Genomic DNA, 18,666 nt, shown 5'->3' on the forward strand with positions numbered 1-18,666 from the left:
AATATATTTACATACCATATATTCTATTCAAAGTGTACCATCAGTGTGCCACAGTATCACATAGTTGTGCAATCATCATCCTACTCAATTTTATTTATTTATTTTGCCTGGGCAGGCACCAGGAATCGAACCTGGGTCTCCAGCATGGCAGGCGAGAACTCTGCCTGCTGAGCCATTGTGGCCCACCTATCATCCTACTCAATTTTAGCCACATTTTCATTGCTCCAAAGGGAAAAATAACAGAGACACACGGAAAAGGAAAACCCCAAACATCTCATATTCCTAATACATATATATTAACCCCTAGAATTGCTGTGATACACCTGTTCCTGTTGGTGAAAGACTATTAAGGTATTACTGTTAAATATAATCTGTAGCTTGCAACAGGTAATTTTTTCCCATTTACCACTCTATTAATGAGCCCCTTTGTACGAGTGTTGTACACTTGTGGTAGTGCATGCAGGAACTTATTTATATTTGCAGTGTTAATTGGTGACATACATGACTTTAATGAATCACTTTCAATCAAATTCACCTTCAGTATGGCATATAATCCCAATATCGAGCTGTCATCACCTCTATCCATTCCCAAACAGTTAAGTTCAACCTCGTTAACAATTCTGTACACTCCCCATTCTCTAGCATCATTGTATCTCTTGGTGACCTATATTCTACGTTTTAAGACTCTGTGTTTACATATTCTAGTTAGTTCATATTAGTGAAATCATACAATATCTGTCCTTTTGTGTCTGGCTTATTTCCCTCAGGTTTTTTTTTTTTTTTGTATGCAGTATGGCAGGGTCACATTTCATTATTTTTCCATGTGACTATCCCATTATTGCAGCACTATTTGTTGAATTTTTTTGTTTTGTTTTTCTATTGTTTATTGGGAAGTGCACAGGCCAGGAATCGAACCCAGGTGTCCTGCATGGCAGGCAAGAATTCTGTCACTGAACTACCCTTGCACCCCTGTGCTGGTTTGAAAGGAAGTATGCCCCCTAAGAAAAGCCATGTTTTAATATAAATCTCATTTCTTAAAGGTAGAATAATCCCTATTCAATACTGTATATTTGAAACTGTAATGAGATCATCTCCCTAGTTGATGTGATTTAGTTAAGAATGGTTGTTAAATTGGATTAGGGGATGACATGTCTCCACCCATTTGAGTGGGTCTTGATTAGTTTCTGAAGTCCTATAAAAGAGGAAACATTTTGGAGATTGAGAGAGATTCAGAGAGAGTGACACTACGAAGCAGAGAGTCCTTCAGCCAGAGATCTTTGGAGATGAAGAAGGAAGATGCCTCCCGGGGAGCTTCATGAAACAGGAAGCCAGGAGAGAAATCTAGCAGATGATGCCGTGTTCGCCATGTGCCCTTCCAGCTGAGAGAGAAGCCCTGACTGTGTTCGCCACGTGCCTTCTCACTTGAGAGAGAAACCCTGAACTTCATCGGCCTTCTTGAACCAAGGTATCTTTCCCTAGATGCCTTTGATTGGACATTTCTTTAGACTTGTTTTAATCGGGACATTTTCTAGGCCTTAGAACTGTAAACTCGTAACTTATTAAATTCCCCTTGTTAAAAGCCATTCCATTTCTGGTATATTGCATTCCAGCAGCTAGCAAACTAGAACAACCCCCCTTTCATTCAGCTTTACGTCCTTAAAGTTCATTCTGTCATATGCTTTGGGACCTCCTTCCTTCTTACGCTGCATAATATTCCATTGCATGTATATACCACATTTTGTTTATACACTCATCTGTTGGTGAACTCTTGTATTGTTTCCATCTTTTGGCAATTGGGAATCAAGCTGCTATGAACATCAGTGTACAAATATCTGTTTGTATCCCTGCTTTCATATATATATATCTGCTGGGTATACATTGAGTAGCGGGATTGCTGGGTCTTAGGGCAACTCAATATTTAGTTTTCAGAGGAACTGCCAAACTGTCTTCCACAGTGGCTGACCCATTTTACATTCCCACCAGCAGTAACTAAATGTTCCTATTTCTCCACAACCTCTCCAACATTTGTAGTTTCCTGTTTTTTAAATAGCGGATACTCTTATAGGTGTGAGATGAGATTTCACTGTGATTTTGGTTTGCATTTCCCTAATAGCTAATGAAGACGCACATCTTTTCACATGCTTTTTAGCTTTGCAGTGCTTTTAAGGTCAGCATTAAAGATGGGGTTGCAGTTACAGCTGGAATTAGGGTGCGGGATCAGCTTACAATTGGGTAAGGATTGTGGTTCAGGCGGAATTCAAGTTAGGGCTGAAATTTTAAATTTCACATATTCCAGAGTATTACATGAAACACTGCTCCTGCTAGATGCTCCATGAATGGTTTCATGGTCAAGCACATTTGAGGAATCCAATAGAAATAACCCCACTCTGGGACACTCACGCTGTGTGCTATTAATGTCAAAGGCTTCAGGAGGTCCTGCAATAAAGAAACTTTAATTTATCCCAGCATTTCCCAAACAGATGTGTCCACAGAATACTTATTTCAGAATACCCCTTGACCTTTTTTTCCCAGCAAACACATTTTAGGGTATGCTGCGTGGGAAGGTCTGGAGCTGGTTTATTAGGGTGAGGGGCTTTGGAATTAGATTTCCAAGTTCATCCTCTTATTCAGTGTGACAAATTCCTTGATTGTACGGACTCTCAGTCCTCATTTATAAAATGGGAATAGTAGTTCTTACCTACAACTGTAGCAAAGATTAAAAGAAAGAGCACTGGGCCACGGTGGCTCAGCAGGCAAGAACACTTGCCTGCCATGCCAGAGGACCCGGGTTCATTTCCCAGTGCCTGCCCATGTATTAAAAAAAAAAGAGCATCCATAAGGTACCTAGCTAATAGTACATCCTCAGCAAAAGCTACTCCTTAGTTACCGATTAGGTTTTTGAAAGGAGAAGTATTTCTTGACTATAATTTTTAATTTAAAATAATCAAATCAGGATAAGAGTCATGCTATAATTAGCACTTGAGTGGGGCTATAATATGGGATGAAAGTGCCAGATTTAGGACCATATAGGATCCTAATCGCCATATGGGTCAGTGGCTTCATTTTTCTGACTTTTGGTGCTTTCATATGTAAAATGCAGATATCTATGTCACGGGAAATGGTGAGAGTGAAATAAAACAGTGTATGTGAAGCGCCCTACAGGCCTGTAAATGCTCAGAAAAATAAGGATGTGAAAGATAATAGTAGTTCCGTGCACCATTTTTGAGCACTTAAGACTATGCCAGGTAAAGGTGCTGAGTCTGGCTGTTTCTGAAGCTGCAAAGCGAAGCTGCAAACCATCTTAGAATCACTGAGGGTGCTTGTTAAGGAAGCCGAGTCCTGCTGATTCTGATTTTTCATCGATGGAGCCCAACAATCTGTATTTTAACAAGCCCCATAAAATTGGAGAACAATTGGTTGGGAGGCATGGGTGGTTACAGGGTAAGAAATTTCACCAGGATGACATGGACACTGAATCAGAGAAGGAATGGACATTAAGGACCCCGGACTTGGAGAAAATCACAATGTGATTTTTGGACCCAGGAGCTTACCGGACTCTGTAGCAGAGAGGGAGTGGGTGTGTGAGAGGGCTGGGTCACCTTCAGCGGTGCATTTCCGAACCAGTCTAGATGGGAGTGGTGAGTGTGCCAGTTGTGAGACCTGAAGACGTGAGGTCATGAGGTAGAAATGTGGAGAAAGAGACCGTGCAGACCAGAGAGGTGAGGCCAGGCGGCTTGGTTCCTGACCCCTGCCCTGCTCTGTCCCATGAGGCTCAGGAACCCTTCCAAGCCTGCTCCGGGAAGCCTATGCAATTATCAGTTGGCATCCTTAGGACTCTTTGTCTGAAAGACTGGGGAGAAAATGGCTCCCAGAGAAGGAAGGCCAGAGCACAGAATTTTTCTTTCTTAATGGAAACAGAAATGACTAATGACCATTATTCCTAGGAAGTTTGCCAGGAGGTGATCGCATTCTTTTTTTTTTTTCTTTTTGAAGATGGGAATTTTACTTTTATGTAGTTGCTCAAATCCACTGTCCAAAATATATTCAAAAGGCGCTTTTAAAAATGTATTTAAAAATACAGTTTTCTGATAAGGTAATCACTTAAAATAAGCAAGTCACTAGATGTCTTTTAAACCATTCATGACACTATCATCTTACATAGTTTTTAAACTTGAAAAGACAGCAATCCCTGTGTAATATAACGCACTGCTTAGCAGTAAGGTTAGTTTCCCTGGAATAATATAATTCATACTGGTTATTAATTTGCAGGGCCCTGCAAAGTTATTTAAACTTAACTAATATAAACTGAATACTAGAGAGGTTCAACTCTAAAATTAGTTTTAGTTGGTTTCTCTAAAGAACATTTGTAAAATTTCTCATCTCAATCTGTGCTAAGATTTATATTTCAACTGTGACATATAAACATAAGCCATTTTTTTATCGAGGGGTTACATTTAGCATAAAATAAACCACAGGTTGTCCCAGATTTCTTAAATATATTTTTGTCACACCTGGTATAGAAGCAGAGAAACGAAGCAAATGAAGTTCTTTTGTTGATGAGAGAAGAGGGAATGGGGTGGAGAAGAGGTAGGGAATCCAAATATTCTTTTACTTCATTTAATAATCATTTACCTAGAATTAGTTTTAAAACTGTAGATTTTTAAGTGGAGCAAGTATTCTGAAAGCCAGCGGGCCTTATTCTTAGACAGACTTTTACTTTCAATCTCATAGGAAAACCTAAAGTTAGTAGGTATAAAAATACCAGGAAGGGATAGAAATTCTAATCACTAATAACAGCCTTAAATTAACTTTGTGAAAGCAGTATTAAGGATAGCTTATGAAGGAAATTAGGAAGGGTAATAAACACAGAGAAGCAGAAACTTGTGATTGCTGCGTTCTTTAAGGTGTTTTCTCTAAGGGACAATAACTATTGCATGCAAATCCCCTGTTCTGAAGTTCTGCTCAGGGATTCTGGTGGCTCTATTCCTCTCCCTTGGAAGGGGGCGGGAGGTGTCATGTGGTTTAAAGATTCACCTGGTGCTGAGGAGGCTCTGAGTTGGGGTTGATGTCCATCCATCCCTCCTCCGCTCCAATTCTTGCCCATTGGTAGGGATGCCAAGGAGAGGTGCAAGACTCATTGGACAACTGAGATTTTCCATCTGTAGGCACATGGCTGAGAACAGATATCCAGCAAATAAAGGAAAGATTTCTTATGGTTCTGGGACATTGTAATTAAAAAAATGAAGGTCCATGAGGGACCAGAGAGGGCTCTTTACCCCTAATTTTGGGCAACTGGCAAACATAGCTTGCATAGGTTTCTGTTCTCTGATCCCAAAAGACCCCAGACCAGGATATCAGGGCACAAAGCGATGTGCCATTTCTTCGGCCAAATAAAAATAATCCACAGACACCGCATCTTCACAGCGAAGCTTGAAACCAGTCAAGCACTTTTTTATTTAATAATAATAAAAAAAATGTCTAATGGTTTATCATCTATACATGCTAAGGCTAACTGTTCATCACCCCTCCCTCACATTGTATATACTCACATACGTATGTTTTTGTGTTAAAAAGGAAATAATAATAAAAAAAAACCCACCACAACTTGTCAGTTTTCCGAGAGGCTGTGAGGAGGGCTGAGATGTCCTGCATCAGCTTTTGAACTGGACACGAGGTTTGGGGACGACACTGTCACAGGCCCCACATTCCTGGAGGGACCCAAGAGATGGCCGAATTATATCTGGTGGCTCCCGAAGCAGGAAATGTGGGTGTAGTCAAGGTGACCAGTCTCTCATCTCCTCTTGAGGGAAAGGGGCACTGTCCCTAATTATGTTGCAATGAAAGCCTTAACAGGCCTAAACCGGGCAGATGGATAGCGATGCCTTCGTTGGATTAGAATTGCTTAGGGCTACAGTCAGCCTGGGTGGGGACACCTTCCTTGTCACATGTACAGAAGACCCGAAGGTGAAGGCTACTGGTGTGGTGCTGTGTTTGGCCCAAAGACAGCAGAGGTTTAAGCCCCTCATCCCTGGTTGGCTCTAAGGTCTACTTAGGAGCAGAGGTTAGAAATGGGGTGGGATGTGTAAATACAATGAGGGTGCTTGGCAGGGCAGCACCAGAAGCGAAACATCCCTCCAAGCTGGATGGGCAAGAATCCTCAGCGGGTGGTCCTGGCCAGCTGCCCAGCAGCAGACACAAAAGCCCTAAAGGATGGGTCTGGAAAGCGGGCTGGGGGGCAAGACTGCCGCACGCAGGCTTGGTCTGTTAGATGCCCATTTTCACAGTCTGAAGAAAGGGCAAGACTTCCCAGGGGGCAGCCCTGTCACAAGGACAGGACAGGGGCTCACAGCGAGGGATGTCCCTGATGATGTCACGTTGCCAGCCACTGGAGGGCAGGCAGTTTCTTTTCTCTCTATTCCACTCAGGGTTGGGTACCTGGTAAGGGACTGCGTTAACTATCAGACTACCCATTTCATATCTAAGGTCTTTCCCAACGCTGGAGAGGCCCAGCACCCGCCCTTTAACGTGGCAAGTTTGTTCAACCATGTTCCACCTGGTAATGAAATCCCAAGTGGGCTCAGAAATGTTCTAAGGCTGAGACCTTTGCCTTCAAAAGTGATTATGTGGAGAAGCCTCCCAGTGGAGTCTTAGAATTATTACTGCAAGTCTGAAACGAGCTCTACAAATTCCCCAGGAGGGGAGGGGCATTAAAAGTGGTTCCAGCTGAGCCCAGCCTGGGACAACGACATGAACTCATCACCTGGCAAGGAAAGAGGAGGCGTTGTTTCCCTGTTTGAGCCAAGGCCCTTTGTAGCCAATGGCAGTCCTAAAATTCAGAATTTCCAAAGATCTGGGTGGCACCACAAGGTATATTTTGACCCCAGGATGTGTCACAGGGTGATAAGCCAGGATGAGGCCAGAGAAAAATGTCACCTTGCTGACCCCTGGGGCTGACCTTCGGCCTGTGATTTTTTTTTTTTACAACTAACATGTATGACCTGGGGGCAGGGAATCTACATTCAGTGGGAGGGTCACCCGAATTCCTGGAAGTTCCATGCATGCTTCACAGCTGATGGCAAAGGGAAAGCCATGGGCCTTGGAGAGGACAAATCCCCTGGATTTGATTCCCAACTCTGTCACTATTTGGCTGAGTGGGTGACTTACCTCTCTGAGCCTCAATCTTCTCACTACAAAACGTGCTGATCATATCCACTTCACAGGGTGGTTGTGAGACTTAACTTAGAGGAGGGGGGCTCTCAAAGCACCGGTGACCTGCCAGGTGCTCGGAATGAGAGTTCTATTATCATGGACCTTTTCCACAGCCATAACTCCAGGGCAGTTTTGCATATGTCCCATCAATCAGAACAGGGACCGTGGTCCCGAATGGTATAAACATAAGTCCCCAGGCAAGGAGGAGCCGCTGGCTGTCAGGACCCACCGATTCCACATGGCTAGGGAAGTACCCACTGTGGCCAAAGGAGCTGGTTAAGGGAGTCCTCAGATCATAGTTTTGACCTGAATAAAGGACAGTGAACCGAGAGGAATGTGGCTTCAGCACCTTTAGGTCATGTCAGAATATTATTTTTTAAAAAAAGCAAATTCTTTCATTTGCAGAAAAACTTTCTGCCCAGAGACAGGCAGAGCCAGTTCATTCCCACCCTGCTGGCCCCTGGAAAGAGGGAATGAGGCAAAAGACCAACTACTTCGATGAAGTCAGTGGACAAAATCAAAGCTCTTCACAGCCAGGGATGGAGCTGCACCCAGGCTGGTCTTAACCAACACCGAGCACACAGTAGGTGCTCACAAAAATACTTGGAAAGGTAAAGGAAGGCAGAAAGCAAATTGGGGGGGAGAGGGAAGTGCTATGGGTCAGATGCCTCCCAAGTCTGGCATCAGGAGGGGATGTGCAGTGGGCGGCCCTCTACCAGCTCCCTTCTTTCCAGAAGGTTCTGGGCATGGGGCCGTGGACAGGCAGGCCTTACCAGAGGCACGTCAGGGCCCCGCTCTCAGAGGAGCTGGGAGATGGGCTTTGTAGGTTGATGCAGGAAGGGAATCAAGTTGCTGCTGTGGATCAGAGGAAGATTTTTCTCCTCCTAAAGTATCCAGAGAACCTGTGACAGCAGCAGGGTGGGCAAAAGAGGGGCCTTTGCACATCAATCTTTGGCACTGGAGGTGGACAGTGAGCGTCCACAGGGGGGCTGGCCTCTCAGTTCCAAAGATGTCACTGAGGATGTATGCTGGGATCCTTCCAGCGAGATGACAGACAGGGAGAGTGCAAGGGAAAAGAAAAAATGGACTCTACAAATGCCAGAGAGGGAGAGGCAGGTCCCTCTCTCCAGGTCTCTGGGTCCCTGTCTCCTTACGGCTGTGCTTGCTATACTCAGCATAATGGAGAGCCAGCTGCCAGTCCCCAAGCTTCCAGGGCTCCATGAGGCTGACATGAGAGACTACCTTAGCCTTCCCTCCATCCCCCTTTGATCCATAAGCTCCCTCCACTGGGGGTGGGGGATGGTACTAGCACAGGAGCAGGGAACAGGGTTCTGCGCTGATTATCAGGGTCCTGGGTATCCTCTGCCCACAGGAGCAGCTGTTGAGCGTGGGAAGCATGCTGCAATAAGTTGGAGGGTGGTAGGTGTGGAAGCAATCATAAACACCCTCTTCCCAGCACCACTCAGCACCCTGCCCCTAGCACCCAGCTGGCTTCTAGCTCTCCCCAGTCACGCCTGCCTTGGACAGGGAGAAGAGCACAAGCATGGAAGTCAGGCAGGCCCAGATTCAAATCCCCTCTCCTCCTCTTCACAGCCTGTGTGACTGCGAGTACCTTGAACCCTGAGCTTTCTCATCCATAAAATGGGTATAATACTCACGAGAGGGGTACTGCAAGGGTTAACACATGAATGCAAAGTGCTAAGCCCACTGGTACCAGCTACTCAGCAGAGGGGCTCTCAAAAAGGGGCAGGGCTTGGGAATGGCCCCCTTATTCAAACAAACTTTGAAACTCTTGCACTAGGTAGGTAGAAGTGGAGGAGATTGGTGTCCAAAAGTCCTGGGATGGACCTGAGCCTGCAGCAGGAAAGTGAGGTGTGCTCAGGTTGGAACCACCCCTCTATGACTGATCATGGCACTCAGAGAGAAGGGAGACAGGTCCGCGGGCCAAGTGGACCCCTAGGCCACCACGCCAGGGGCAGCTGCACCAGAGGTCACCCTCAGAGGTCCCCTGCCTGAGGCCTAGGAGGCAAGGGCGCTTTCCCTGGGACTGACCACGGTGTTGACTTCTACAGGATGAAGTGCTTGTGTGGTACCAGGCCTTTGGGGAATTGAATGAATCAAGCCACTAGGCTTTTAGAGACATGGAGAAGAAAGAGCAAGTCACTACGGACTGGGTGGGAGACCAGGGAGGGCTGTCCCTTATGATGCCTCAGCCATGTCCCCTCCTGGGAAAGTGACCCTTCCTGGGGTTTCTCCCGATGGTGGGCTCTGGTCCTGGGAGGACTTAGAGAGTCACGGTCCCACTGCTTGGAGAGCAGGGAAGCTGGATGCCAATGCCACTGGCCAGGAGATCTCTTAAGGTAGGGACGCTGATGTGGATAGAAAGCAAGGGGGGCGGCCTCTGAACCTCCACGGGCTATGACAGGATGGATCAGACCTGGTGATCCTGAGAACCTGGCATCTCATTCTCCACGCAGAATGCCTGCCATTCCCATGGAGGACGAGGGAAGATGCCCTAATACTCCGGGTCTGCCTTTCTTTGCAGCTGCATGGAGAATGATAAATTAGGAGGCGTATTAAATATATGAGTAGAGCCAGTGGGAAACAACGGGACCTCTAGGCAGGGTGGGAGGCGGCAGCTATGGCTTCTTCCTGAGATAGTTGGAAGGAATCCATCCTTCCCAGGAAGGGGCCCCGCTCAGGACCTGGCAGAACCACCAGCCGCTGCTGTTCTTTTCCCGGACTTCGAACACCGTCCCCTCCTGGAAGCTGCTGGTATCTTCATCGCCTTCGAAGTTGGCCACTGCCACGTAAAGAGAGTCCTTCGGGCCGTCGGCATTGGCGGACGGGGCTGCTGCTGGTCTCTCCCTGTTTTCTCCCATCTTTCCTGCCATCCGGGGGCCCGGCCCACCTTTGCCTCTCATGTCATCCTGGCCTCCTAAGGAGTTGCAGAGAAAAGGTTTGGCTTTCGGAGGGACGAGCAGGGCGCGGCCAGGGGCCGGGGTGGCCTTGACTTTGATGGCCTCTGGCTGAGGCCCTTTGACTTCCGGGAGGGGCTTGGGCGATGAAGAGCTTTTCTTGGGTGGTGGTGGTCTGCGGGGTGGGACCACCGGCCTCAGCTGGGGAGGCTCCTGCAGAGGGATGGGGACATTCTTGGGCACAGGATCTGCCGTCCTGGCTGGTCTTGGAGGGGCTCTGGAGGACATCTCCTTTGGGGCAAGGCCATCCTGTTTGCCCGTCCTCTCCTGGGCACGGCCAGGCCCCTCCCCAGGTAGAAAGCTGCGGCCAAAGACTGCATCTTGGCCTCCAACAGCCTGGTGGCTCTCCCCATCCAACGAGGATTTCTCTTGGGACTTGGCAGGCCTGAGCTTACTCCTGAGGTTGCAAATGTCCACTTGGTCTTCGCCCTGAGGTGGCTCTGTCCTGGGGGAAGGAGCTGGTTTGGGCCTAACCTGAGGTTTGGACTTCAAGAAGGGGTTCTGGGGAATGGTTTCTGGCTTCTCCTCTGGTGGGTCAGCTTTGGATTTGGAGACAGGCCGGAGGTTGGGTTTCTTTACTTCCTTGGCCAGTACCTTGTGGCCACACTCCAGCCCCATCTCATTTTTCAGTTGGAACAATTTGCTTTTGTCAGGCTTGGGCTCCTGCCTCCTGCTGTCCCGGGCTGGGGGGTTCTGTTTGGCTGGAATCATTGGCAAAATCATGCCAGGAGGTTTAGGCGAAGAGCCCCTGAAGTGCTCCAGCCTCTGGCGCTCCCTCTCCTGCAGCTCCCCTTCGGACTTAATGATGGATTCTTTCCGGGGAGGGAGGCTGGGCTTCTCCTCCAAGTCAGGATCTAAGATCTCTTCATAGCCTGCAGATGCAGACGTGTCTGAAGATGCCTTCCTCAGGACCTCCTTACTGCCCTTCCAGTCTTTGGACCACAGCATCACTGCATCCACCCCGCCATGCGGTGCATCAGGCAGGGGCCGGGAGGGGCCGACGGCCTCACAACCTGTGTAGTTTTCTGTTGCTGCTGCATCCCCAAGCCGGAGCTGGGTCACCTCATTGGGCAGTGGAGCCAGGAAGTTGGGTCTTGAGGCATTGCTGGTTTTCTTATACTTGTCAATGAAGGTTGCTGGGGCCCATCCTTCCTTTTCTTCAATCTGAATGTACCACCAGCCACTCAAGTTCTTCTCGATCACCTGCAATGGAAGGCAGACGGAAGCGGTGAGAAGGCGATGGTCCCACTGGGGAGAAATGTGGCCATATTAAACTTACCCACCTGGGGAATTCCTGATATTCTTGCAAGCACTGGGAACTAACGATTTAATAGGCCAAGCCTTTGGTCATGGGGCCTGCCCTTATGAAACTTACTCCTGCAGAGAAAAAGCTAGGCCTACATATAATTATGCCTAAGAATCATCCCCAGAGAAATTCTGTTGCTCTGATGTGGCCTCCTAAGCCAAGTCAGCAGGTGAACTCACTGCCCTGCCCCCACTGTGGGACATGACTCCCAGGAGGGTAAATCTCTCTGGCAATGTGGGACCTGACTCCTGAGGATAAGGCAGGACTCAGCATCGTGGGACTGAGTAAGGAGAATGCCTTCTTGACCAAAAAGAGGAAGAGAAATGAAACAAAATAGTTCCAGTGACTGAGAGATTTCAATAAGACTTGAGAGGTCATTTTGGTAGATATTCTTATGTATTATGTAGCTATCCCTTTTCAGTTTCTGGTCTGTTAGAATAGCTAGAAGGAACTAGCTGAAACTGTTGAACTGTAATCCAGTAGCCTTGATTCTTGAAGACGACTGTATAACTACATAGCTTTTACACTGTGACCACGTAATTATGAAAACCTTAGGCTGGCACTCTCTTTATCCAGTGCATAGACTGATGAGTAAGAGAATAAAGATAAATAAATAATGGGGGAGGGGGAGAAATAAGGAGTATGGGATGCTCTAGGTATTCTTTTTAATTGTTATTTATTTATTTATTTACTTTTGGTGCATGGTCTGGGAATCTAATCCAGTCTTTTTAATTTCTATTCTTGTTTTTTTTTGGAGTAATGAAAATGTTTAAAAATGGATTATGGTGATGACTGCACAACTATATGATAATACTGTGAACTACTGACTGTATACTTTGGATGATTACATGGTTGTGACTATATTGCAATAAAATTGCATTACAAAAAAAAAAGCAAAACAAAACAAAAAAGAAGGTTATGATCCCAGGGACAATGGTCCAAAATGGTGTGGAGGAACCTGGGTGGGGCTTAGCGTTCTAGAAGATACGACTTTGAACTAGGCAGATTTTCATAAAACATCTATGGTGAAGCATTTATGGAGAGTTTACCATGTATCAAAACCATCTCATATGGAGGCTGAATTGTGTCCCACCTAAAAGATATGTTGAACTCCTAACCTCCCCAGTACCTGAACATGTGAAGCTATTTGGAAATAAAGTTAATGCAGATATAATTAGGTAAGATGAGGTCACACTTGAGTAGAGTGGCCCTTCATCCAATATGACTGGTGTCCTTATAAGAAGAGAAGAATCAGAGACAAAAACAGAGGGAGAAAACAGCCATATGATGACAGAAACAGAGATTGGATTCACACAGTCACAAGCCAAGAAATGCCAAGGATTGCTGGCTTCCCCCAGAAGCTGAAAGAGGTAAGGAAGGATCCATTCCCTAGGGCCTTCAGAGGCAGCACAGCTCTAAGGACATCTTAATTTCAGACTTCTGGGCAAGTCATTTAAGCCTCAGATTCCATACCAGCAAGTGGGGATGATGAGAAGAACTAAAACATTTACTTGCAGGATTTTTATGACAACCAAATGAGCTAATGTATGCAACAGCCCTTGGAAAACTCTGGGAGGTAAATGTTACCTATCATTAAATTACAGGGGAGATCACTGAAAAAGCAGAATGCATTTAACAAGTCTCACTGGACTCTCTCCAGTAAAGGGTATCAATAAATGGAAGCACTTTATATGAGGGTGACCAGCATTTTATCAACCCCTTGGTAGCAGTGGTAACAATTAAAGGCAAGTCCAAGCACTAAGGCTTGGTCAGTACATCCATGAATTAAGATTCAACAACTCTAACAATAAGTATGCATGTGAGGAAATAAAAATAGGACAATAACCAAAATAAAATGCTCCCAAGGAATATTTACTAAGCTTTCTCAATATGCAAAGTATTACAGGAGAAGGTCTAAACATACATATTCTTAATCTTGATTTATGGGAGTTTTAGAAATTTCCTACAGAGAAGCCGAGAGCTATTATGAATAGAAGCAAAATGCAAGGGGAAAGAAAAGGGCTTTAAAAACAGAGACCTGGGTTCAAATCTCAGCTCTGCCACTTGGTACCTATGTTACTTTGGGCAATTCACTTAACTGTTCTGAGTCTCAGGTACTTTGTCTATAAAATGGGCTGATGATATCAACCGCTCATGACAAACCTGAGAAGATGAGCTGTCAAGAGTGTATAGCACCCAGCACATAAGAGGTGTCTACATTATCATTAGTACCATCATCCTTAGTAAAATATATCTTGAAGTCAGGGAATTAAAGTGTGCCTAGTGGCTCTGGGGCTAGGACACTGGCTCCATAATGGATTCCATAGGGCAAGATGATGTTGAAATGACCCAGAAGGCACATTGGAGAAGAAGAAAACAAGAGAACAGAGATTTTATCATGATGTTGAAATGACCCAGAAGGAACATTGGAGAAGAAGAAAACAGAGGATAGAGAATTTATCATAAGAAAAGAACACCTCGTTAAGCCAACAACACCAGTGGCAATTATTTCCCACAAAGTCCCTCAAGTTACCACTGGTGAATGTGGGCTGAACAATAATGTGGCAACATTTCAAGGAGGGTTCACATCTGCGCTTTCTGGAAACAAATGTTGGGTATGTGAGGTTTTTTTTTCAATTGGGTCAGCTTTGGCAAAAGTAGAGGACAAAGGCTGGAAAAACAAAAGAGGAATGGTTCTGGTTGATGTTGGGATGGGGTCCAGAAGGAGACTCTTCCAGAAAACCTCGGGAATCCATTCTGTCCCTGTTGCAGGAAGCACCAGCCCTCCACTTCACTACATTCCCCATGACATCCTGAGCTGCCCTGGGAAGATTTATGGACATTCTAGGCCAGGGAGCAGGGGCTGCTTAAGCAAATGAACACACTCGAATCATGGTGTGACATGTACAAAATGCTGAAAACTCACCATCAAAAGCTGAATCTTAAAGGAGAAGATTATAATTTTTTTTTTTTTAAACTCTGAGAAAGAAACCCCTTTACAACAGGCAAGCTGACTTCTGGTTTCAGGATGGGAGATGGTGCGAAAAGCAGTTTCCCCTTTAGTCACCAAGCCCAGAGAAATAAATAAATACAAAATCAAGCTCAGAAGGGAAGAAGGGACCAGAAATTATGGGGGGAATTATTGGCAGATGGAAGATGCAGAGGGAGGCTGTGGCCAGGACTGCTGCAGATGGTTTTTGCTGCAAAAGGTTAGAGTAAAACGGAGGCTTGCTCGATTTCAAGTTGGTAGAACGTAGGAATAGGGGATGCACAGGGGCAAATGGCAGGGGATGAAGTGGAGAACCATGACAGAAGCAGCCAGTCTGGGTAGCCCCTTTCTATGCCCTTTCTTCCATTCTTGCAGGGCAGGATGGAAGTAAATAAAGTGACTACTTATAGAAGGAATCACTATCTGTGGGAGCTTGGGTCGAAAAGACATAACACTTAGTGGCTGGTTCAGAAGTCCCTGATTTGGTGCTGAAACCAGGGGAAGCTGACCAGCATTGTACGTACAATTCCCAAATGGGATGTATAGCTGTCTGCTGCCTCTTTGCACAGCCCAAGACAAGAACTAACATGATGAAAAGAACTGAAATAAATGGTAAAACCACTGAAAAGAACTTACAAGTGAGGAAAAACAATTAACAAGAAGGGGACCCTGAATTAAACATATTTAATATCCTTGCAGAGATACAGAAGGGCATCAAATTCATGAAAGAACAAGCTATTATAAAACAAGAACAGGTAGCTATGAAAAAGAATTCATAAGAACTCTTGAAAATGAAAATTATAATTGTTGGAATAAAAAAACTGAGCAGGCTGAACCGCTAAAAACCAAATCGATGAGCTAGAAAATCAAGTAGCATGCTCCAGGAATGTGGCACAAAGGAATAAAGATAGAAAATATGAACAAAGTGTTAAAGAGACATGGAGAATAGAGCCAAAATTCCCATGCTTCTTTAATAATAGTTCCAGAAGGAAAGAATTAAGTGTGAAAGGAGTCAATATTTTAAGAAGTACAAGCGGCGAATTTTCTAGGAAGACCTGAATGCTGACACTGAAAAGGCAAACCACATGCAAAGCAGGATAAAATGAAACAAATTCACACACAGGCACCCTCTGATGAAATTTCAGCATTGTAAAGAAATGAAGAACTGCAAAGAGAAGCAGAGAAATGACAGATTATGCAGAGAGAACAAGAATCAAGTTGAGGGGTTTTCTTCTCTCATTCCTGCACAGCCTTTTCCAAACCTCAACTTGAGTCTCTTGACCACTCGCCAGCATCACTTTTGCCACAGCCCTCAGTGATGCTGACGTGCAAAAGCAGATTAAGCACACGATGGCTTTCATTGAACAAGAAGTTAAAGAGAAAGCAGAAGAAATAGATACAAAAGCAGAAGAAGGGTTCAATGCTGAGAAAGGTCCTCTTGTGCAAACCCAAAGACTGAAGTTTATGGAATACTATGAGAAGAAAGAAAGAAGATTGAATAGCTAAAGAAAATTTGGATGTTCAATCTGATGACTCAAGCAAAGCTCAAAGCCCTCAGAGCCAGAGATAACCTTATCACAGACCTACTAAACAAAGCAAAGCAGAGATTCAGCTGGGAATCTCTGGTGGGAAAAGATACAACCAGGTATCAAGTGCTGCTGGATGGATTGGTCCCCCAGGGTCTGTACCAGTTGCTGGAACCCCGAATGATTATTCATTGCAAGAAACAAGATTTCCCTCTAGTTAAGGCTACGGTGCAAAAAGCAATTCCGATGTACAAAACTGCCACCAAAAAAGATGTTGATGTTCAAACTGATCAGGAAGTCTACCTGCCTGAGGTTATAGCTGGTGGTGCTGAGATCTATAATGGAGATTGTACAATAAAGGCTCTAGAAAGCTGGTTGGATCTCATGGTCCAGCAGATGATGCCAGAAGTAGACGCCAGAAGTACGGGGAGCCTTGTTTGGTGCAAATGCCAACAGAAGGCTTTTGGACTAAACCCTTAGGACGTGGAATTCATTCCACTCTTCTGATGCTATGATATGGAAGTTTCTGATATTCAAAGAACCAAGATGATCTGTGTAACCTCCTCTTTGCAGTTCTAAAATTGTTCTGTACTTATTAGTAGAACACCCTTCGGTAGTGAATGCTCTTAACCTCATTGTCAACACTGGAGAAAATTTCAGTTAAAATGATCAGGAGCCTACCTTTTAGTTCATTTAAAAGTAATACAACTCTCAGTTCTGCAGCATGAAGATGAAGGAATTGGACAGTGGTTGCATGAACTTCCTCAAGTCTTCCGCTCTTTTCTAGCTCTTGTAATCTTGTCTAGAGAGTGATGTGTCTGGTGTTCTCTGTCTTTTATATTTAAAATGCATGTGGGGTGTGCATTCCTTCTAGCTGGAGTAACTTCACTGCTAACTCCTTTGAACCTAGACGTTTTCCTTATCTGTAAATCTGATTTAAAATCTAAGCCACAAAAATGCTTCGTTTATTAAAAAAAAGGTGTATGTGGGGAAAAAAAATCAAGTTGACAGTAGTTGTTTACTAGCAACACTAGACGTAAGAAGAGAACGGAATTATACATTTGAAGTGGTGAGGGGAAAATTACTTTGCACCTGGAATTCAATCCTCAAACAATCACTGAAGAATGAGGAAAAAATAATCTTCCATTCTCAATTTTTCAGGAAAGCATTAGGTAAAGAAGGGGTGGGGGCTGCCCTGTAATTAAGAGCTGAGACCTAGATGCTAAAACGGTGTGGTGGGAAAGGAAATCAGTGAAGGTTGGATCCATCAGGGGAGGCTTCCTGAAGAGGCAAAGATCTGAAGAGTGAGTTGGATTTTGATATGCCAAGTTCAACTCAACTTGAGTGCTTTCTGTGAAAAGGCAAAGCAAGGACATGGCCCTGGGTTAAAGTAAGGTCAGTCCCGGCAGAGACCACAAGTGAGGAAGGGAAGGTCTAACCTGACCGGCAGGGTACAGAGGAAAGCAGAGGGAAATGAGCCTACGCAAGGAGGCAGAAGGAATAACCCCTGACTGTGGAAAGACATTAGGATGCGACGCATACAACAGCAAGATGCGGGAATAGACTTTTAGCATAAGAAAGATGCTTTGTGAGTTCTCTCTGTGGATTATGAAGTCAGAAAGAACAGACTGGTATAAAACAGAAGGCGCTAGAGAAAAGGAGCAAATAAAAAGCTTTTTTAAACCTTAGGAGATATTTCTGCCTTCCTCTCAGCTTCTCTGCACGCATTAGGATTTGCATTTTATGAAAAATTAGTTTGAGACATTTCAAGCCAGGTTCTTTTAAACACCCTGCAGACAGCCGTCCTTTACTGGATAGCTAGAGGGCATTTGGCTTGAGGAGAAACTTCTGGAGCAGCCTGGCCAGAACGAGCGGTGGTGAGGCCAAGGATGCACCTTCAGGAAGCCACCTTCTCTCAAGCTCCCTGGACAGCTGCCCTGGGACCGGGGAAGAAGAGGGAGTGAAACAGAAAATATCACTTCCTGTCCTTCAATATTCACAGCTAGAGAAAAACAGTGGCTGCTTTGGAAGCCTGGAGGTTATTAAAGACCTTCAGGAAATTGTGGAATACTTTTGCACTGACTCAATAATCGTTTGTTCACTGCTTCTTTCCTTTCTCCTGCCAAATGTTCATTCACAAAGGAATCGTTTATTGAGCAGCTACTATGGACCAGCCCCTATGCTAGGCCTCCAAGCTAGAATGATGAAAATACTCCCTGCCTTCTAGGTGTTAAGTGGGAGGATAGTGGGGGGACAGATTTTCTTTCATTCAATAACATTTATTGCTATGTGGGGGACACAGAGGTAAAAAACAGACACAATCTCCACTTCTTCAAGTTCCCAAATGTCAAGCAGATAAATAATGACAGGATGGCAAACTCCCTGGATCAAATCTGTAAACAGACATGGATTCGAATCCTGCCACTGATTTTTAGCTGTGACTTTAGCAGCTCTGTAACTTTTCTGAGCCATAGCTTTTTCTCTGAAAAATGGGGGGAAAAATAATGCTATCTCATGAGGGTAAATGATAAAATGACTAAGTAAAATGGCAGATGTAAAGTACTTAGCATAATGCTTGACACCTGCCTAATCAGTGCTCAACAAATATTAGCAGTTATTAATATTGTTGTTTTGTTGGAAGTATCTACAAAATACAGA

The 18,666-nt window shown here is 44.9% G+C and overlaps 1 protein-coding gene and 1 pseudogene across 2 annotated transcripts in view; one reads left to right on the forward strand and one right to left on the reverse strand.

Annotated features, from left to right (window-relative positions):
- Positions 1-5,279: 5,279 nt before the first annotated feature.
- Positions 5,280-18,666, reverse strand: part of SH3PXD2B (SH3 and PX domains 2B) — a 105,164-nt gene continuing 91,777 nt past the window's right edge. Inside the window, exon 12 of one of the 2 annotated variants that reach the window (XM_077137654.1) lies at positions 5,280-11,390. In XM_077137654.1, the coding sequence (XP_076993769.1) occupies positions 9,849-11,390 (1,542 nt within the window). In that variant the 3' untranslated portion in view covers positions 5,280-9,848. The remainder of the gene's footprint in view (positions 11,391-18,666) is intronic. The other variant, XM_077137653.1, reaches the window with a different exon arrangement.
- Positions 11,726-16,568, forward strand: LOC143664730 (V-type proton ATPase subunit E 1 pseudogene; annotated as a pseudogene).

This window comes from Tamandua tetradactyla, chromosome 20 (genome assembly GCF_023851605.1).
Source record: "Tamandua tetradactyla isolate mTamTet1 chromosome 20, mTamTet1.pri, whole genome shotgun sequence".
In the NCBI taxonomy this organism is placed as follows: Eukaryota; Metazoa; Chordata; class Mammalia; order Pilosa; family Myrmecophagidae; genus Tamandua; species Tamandua tetradactyla.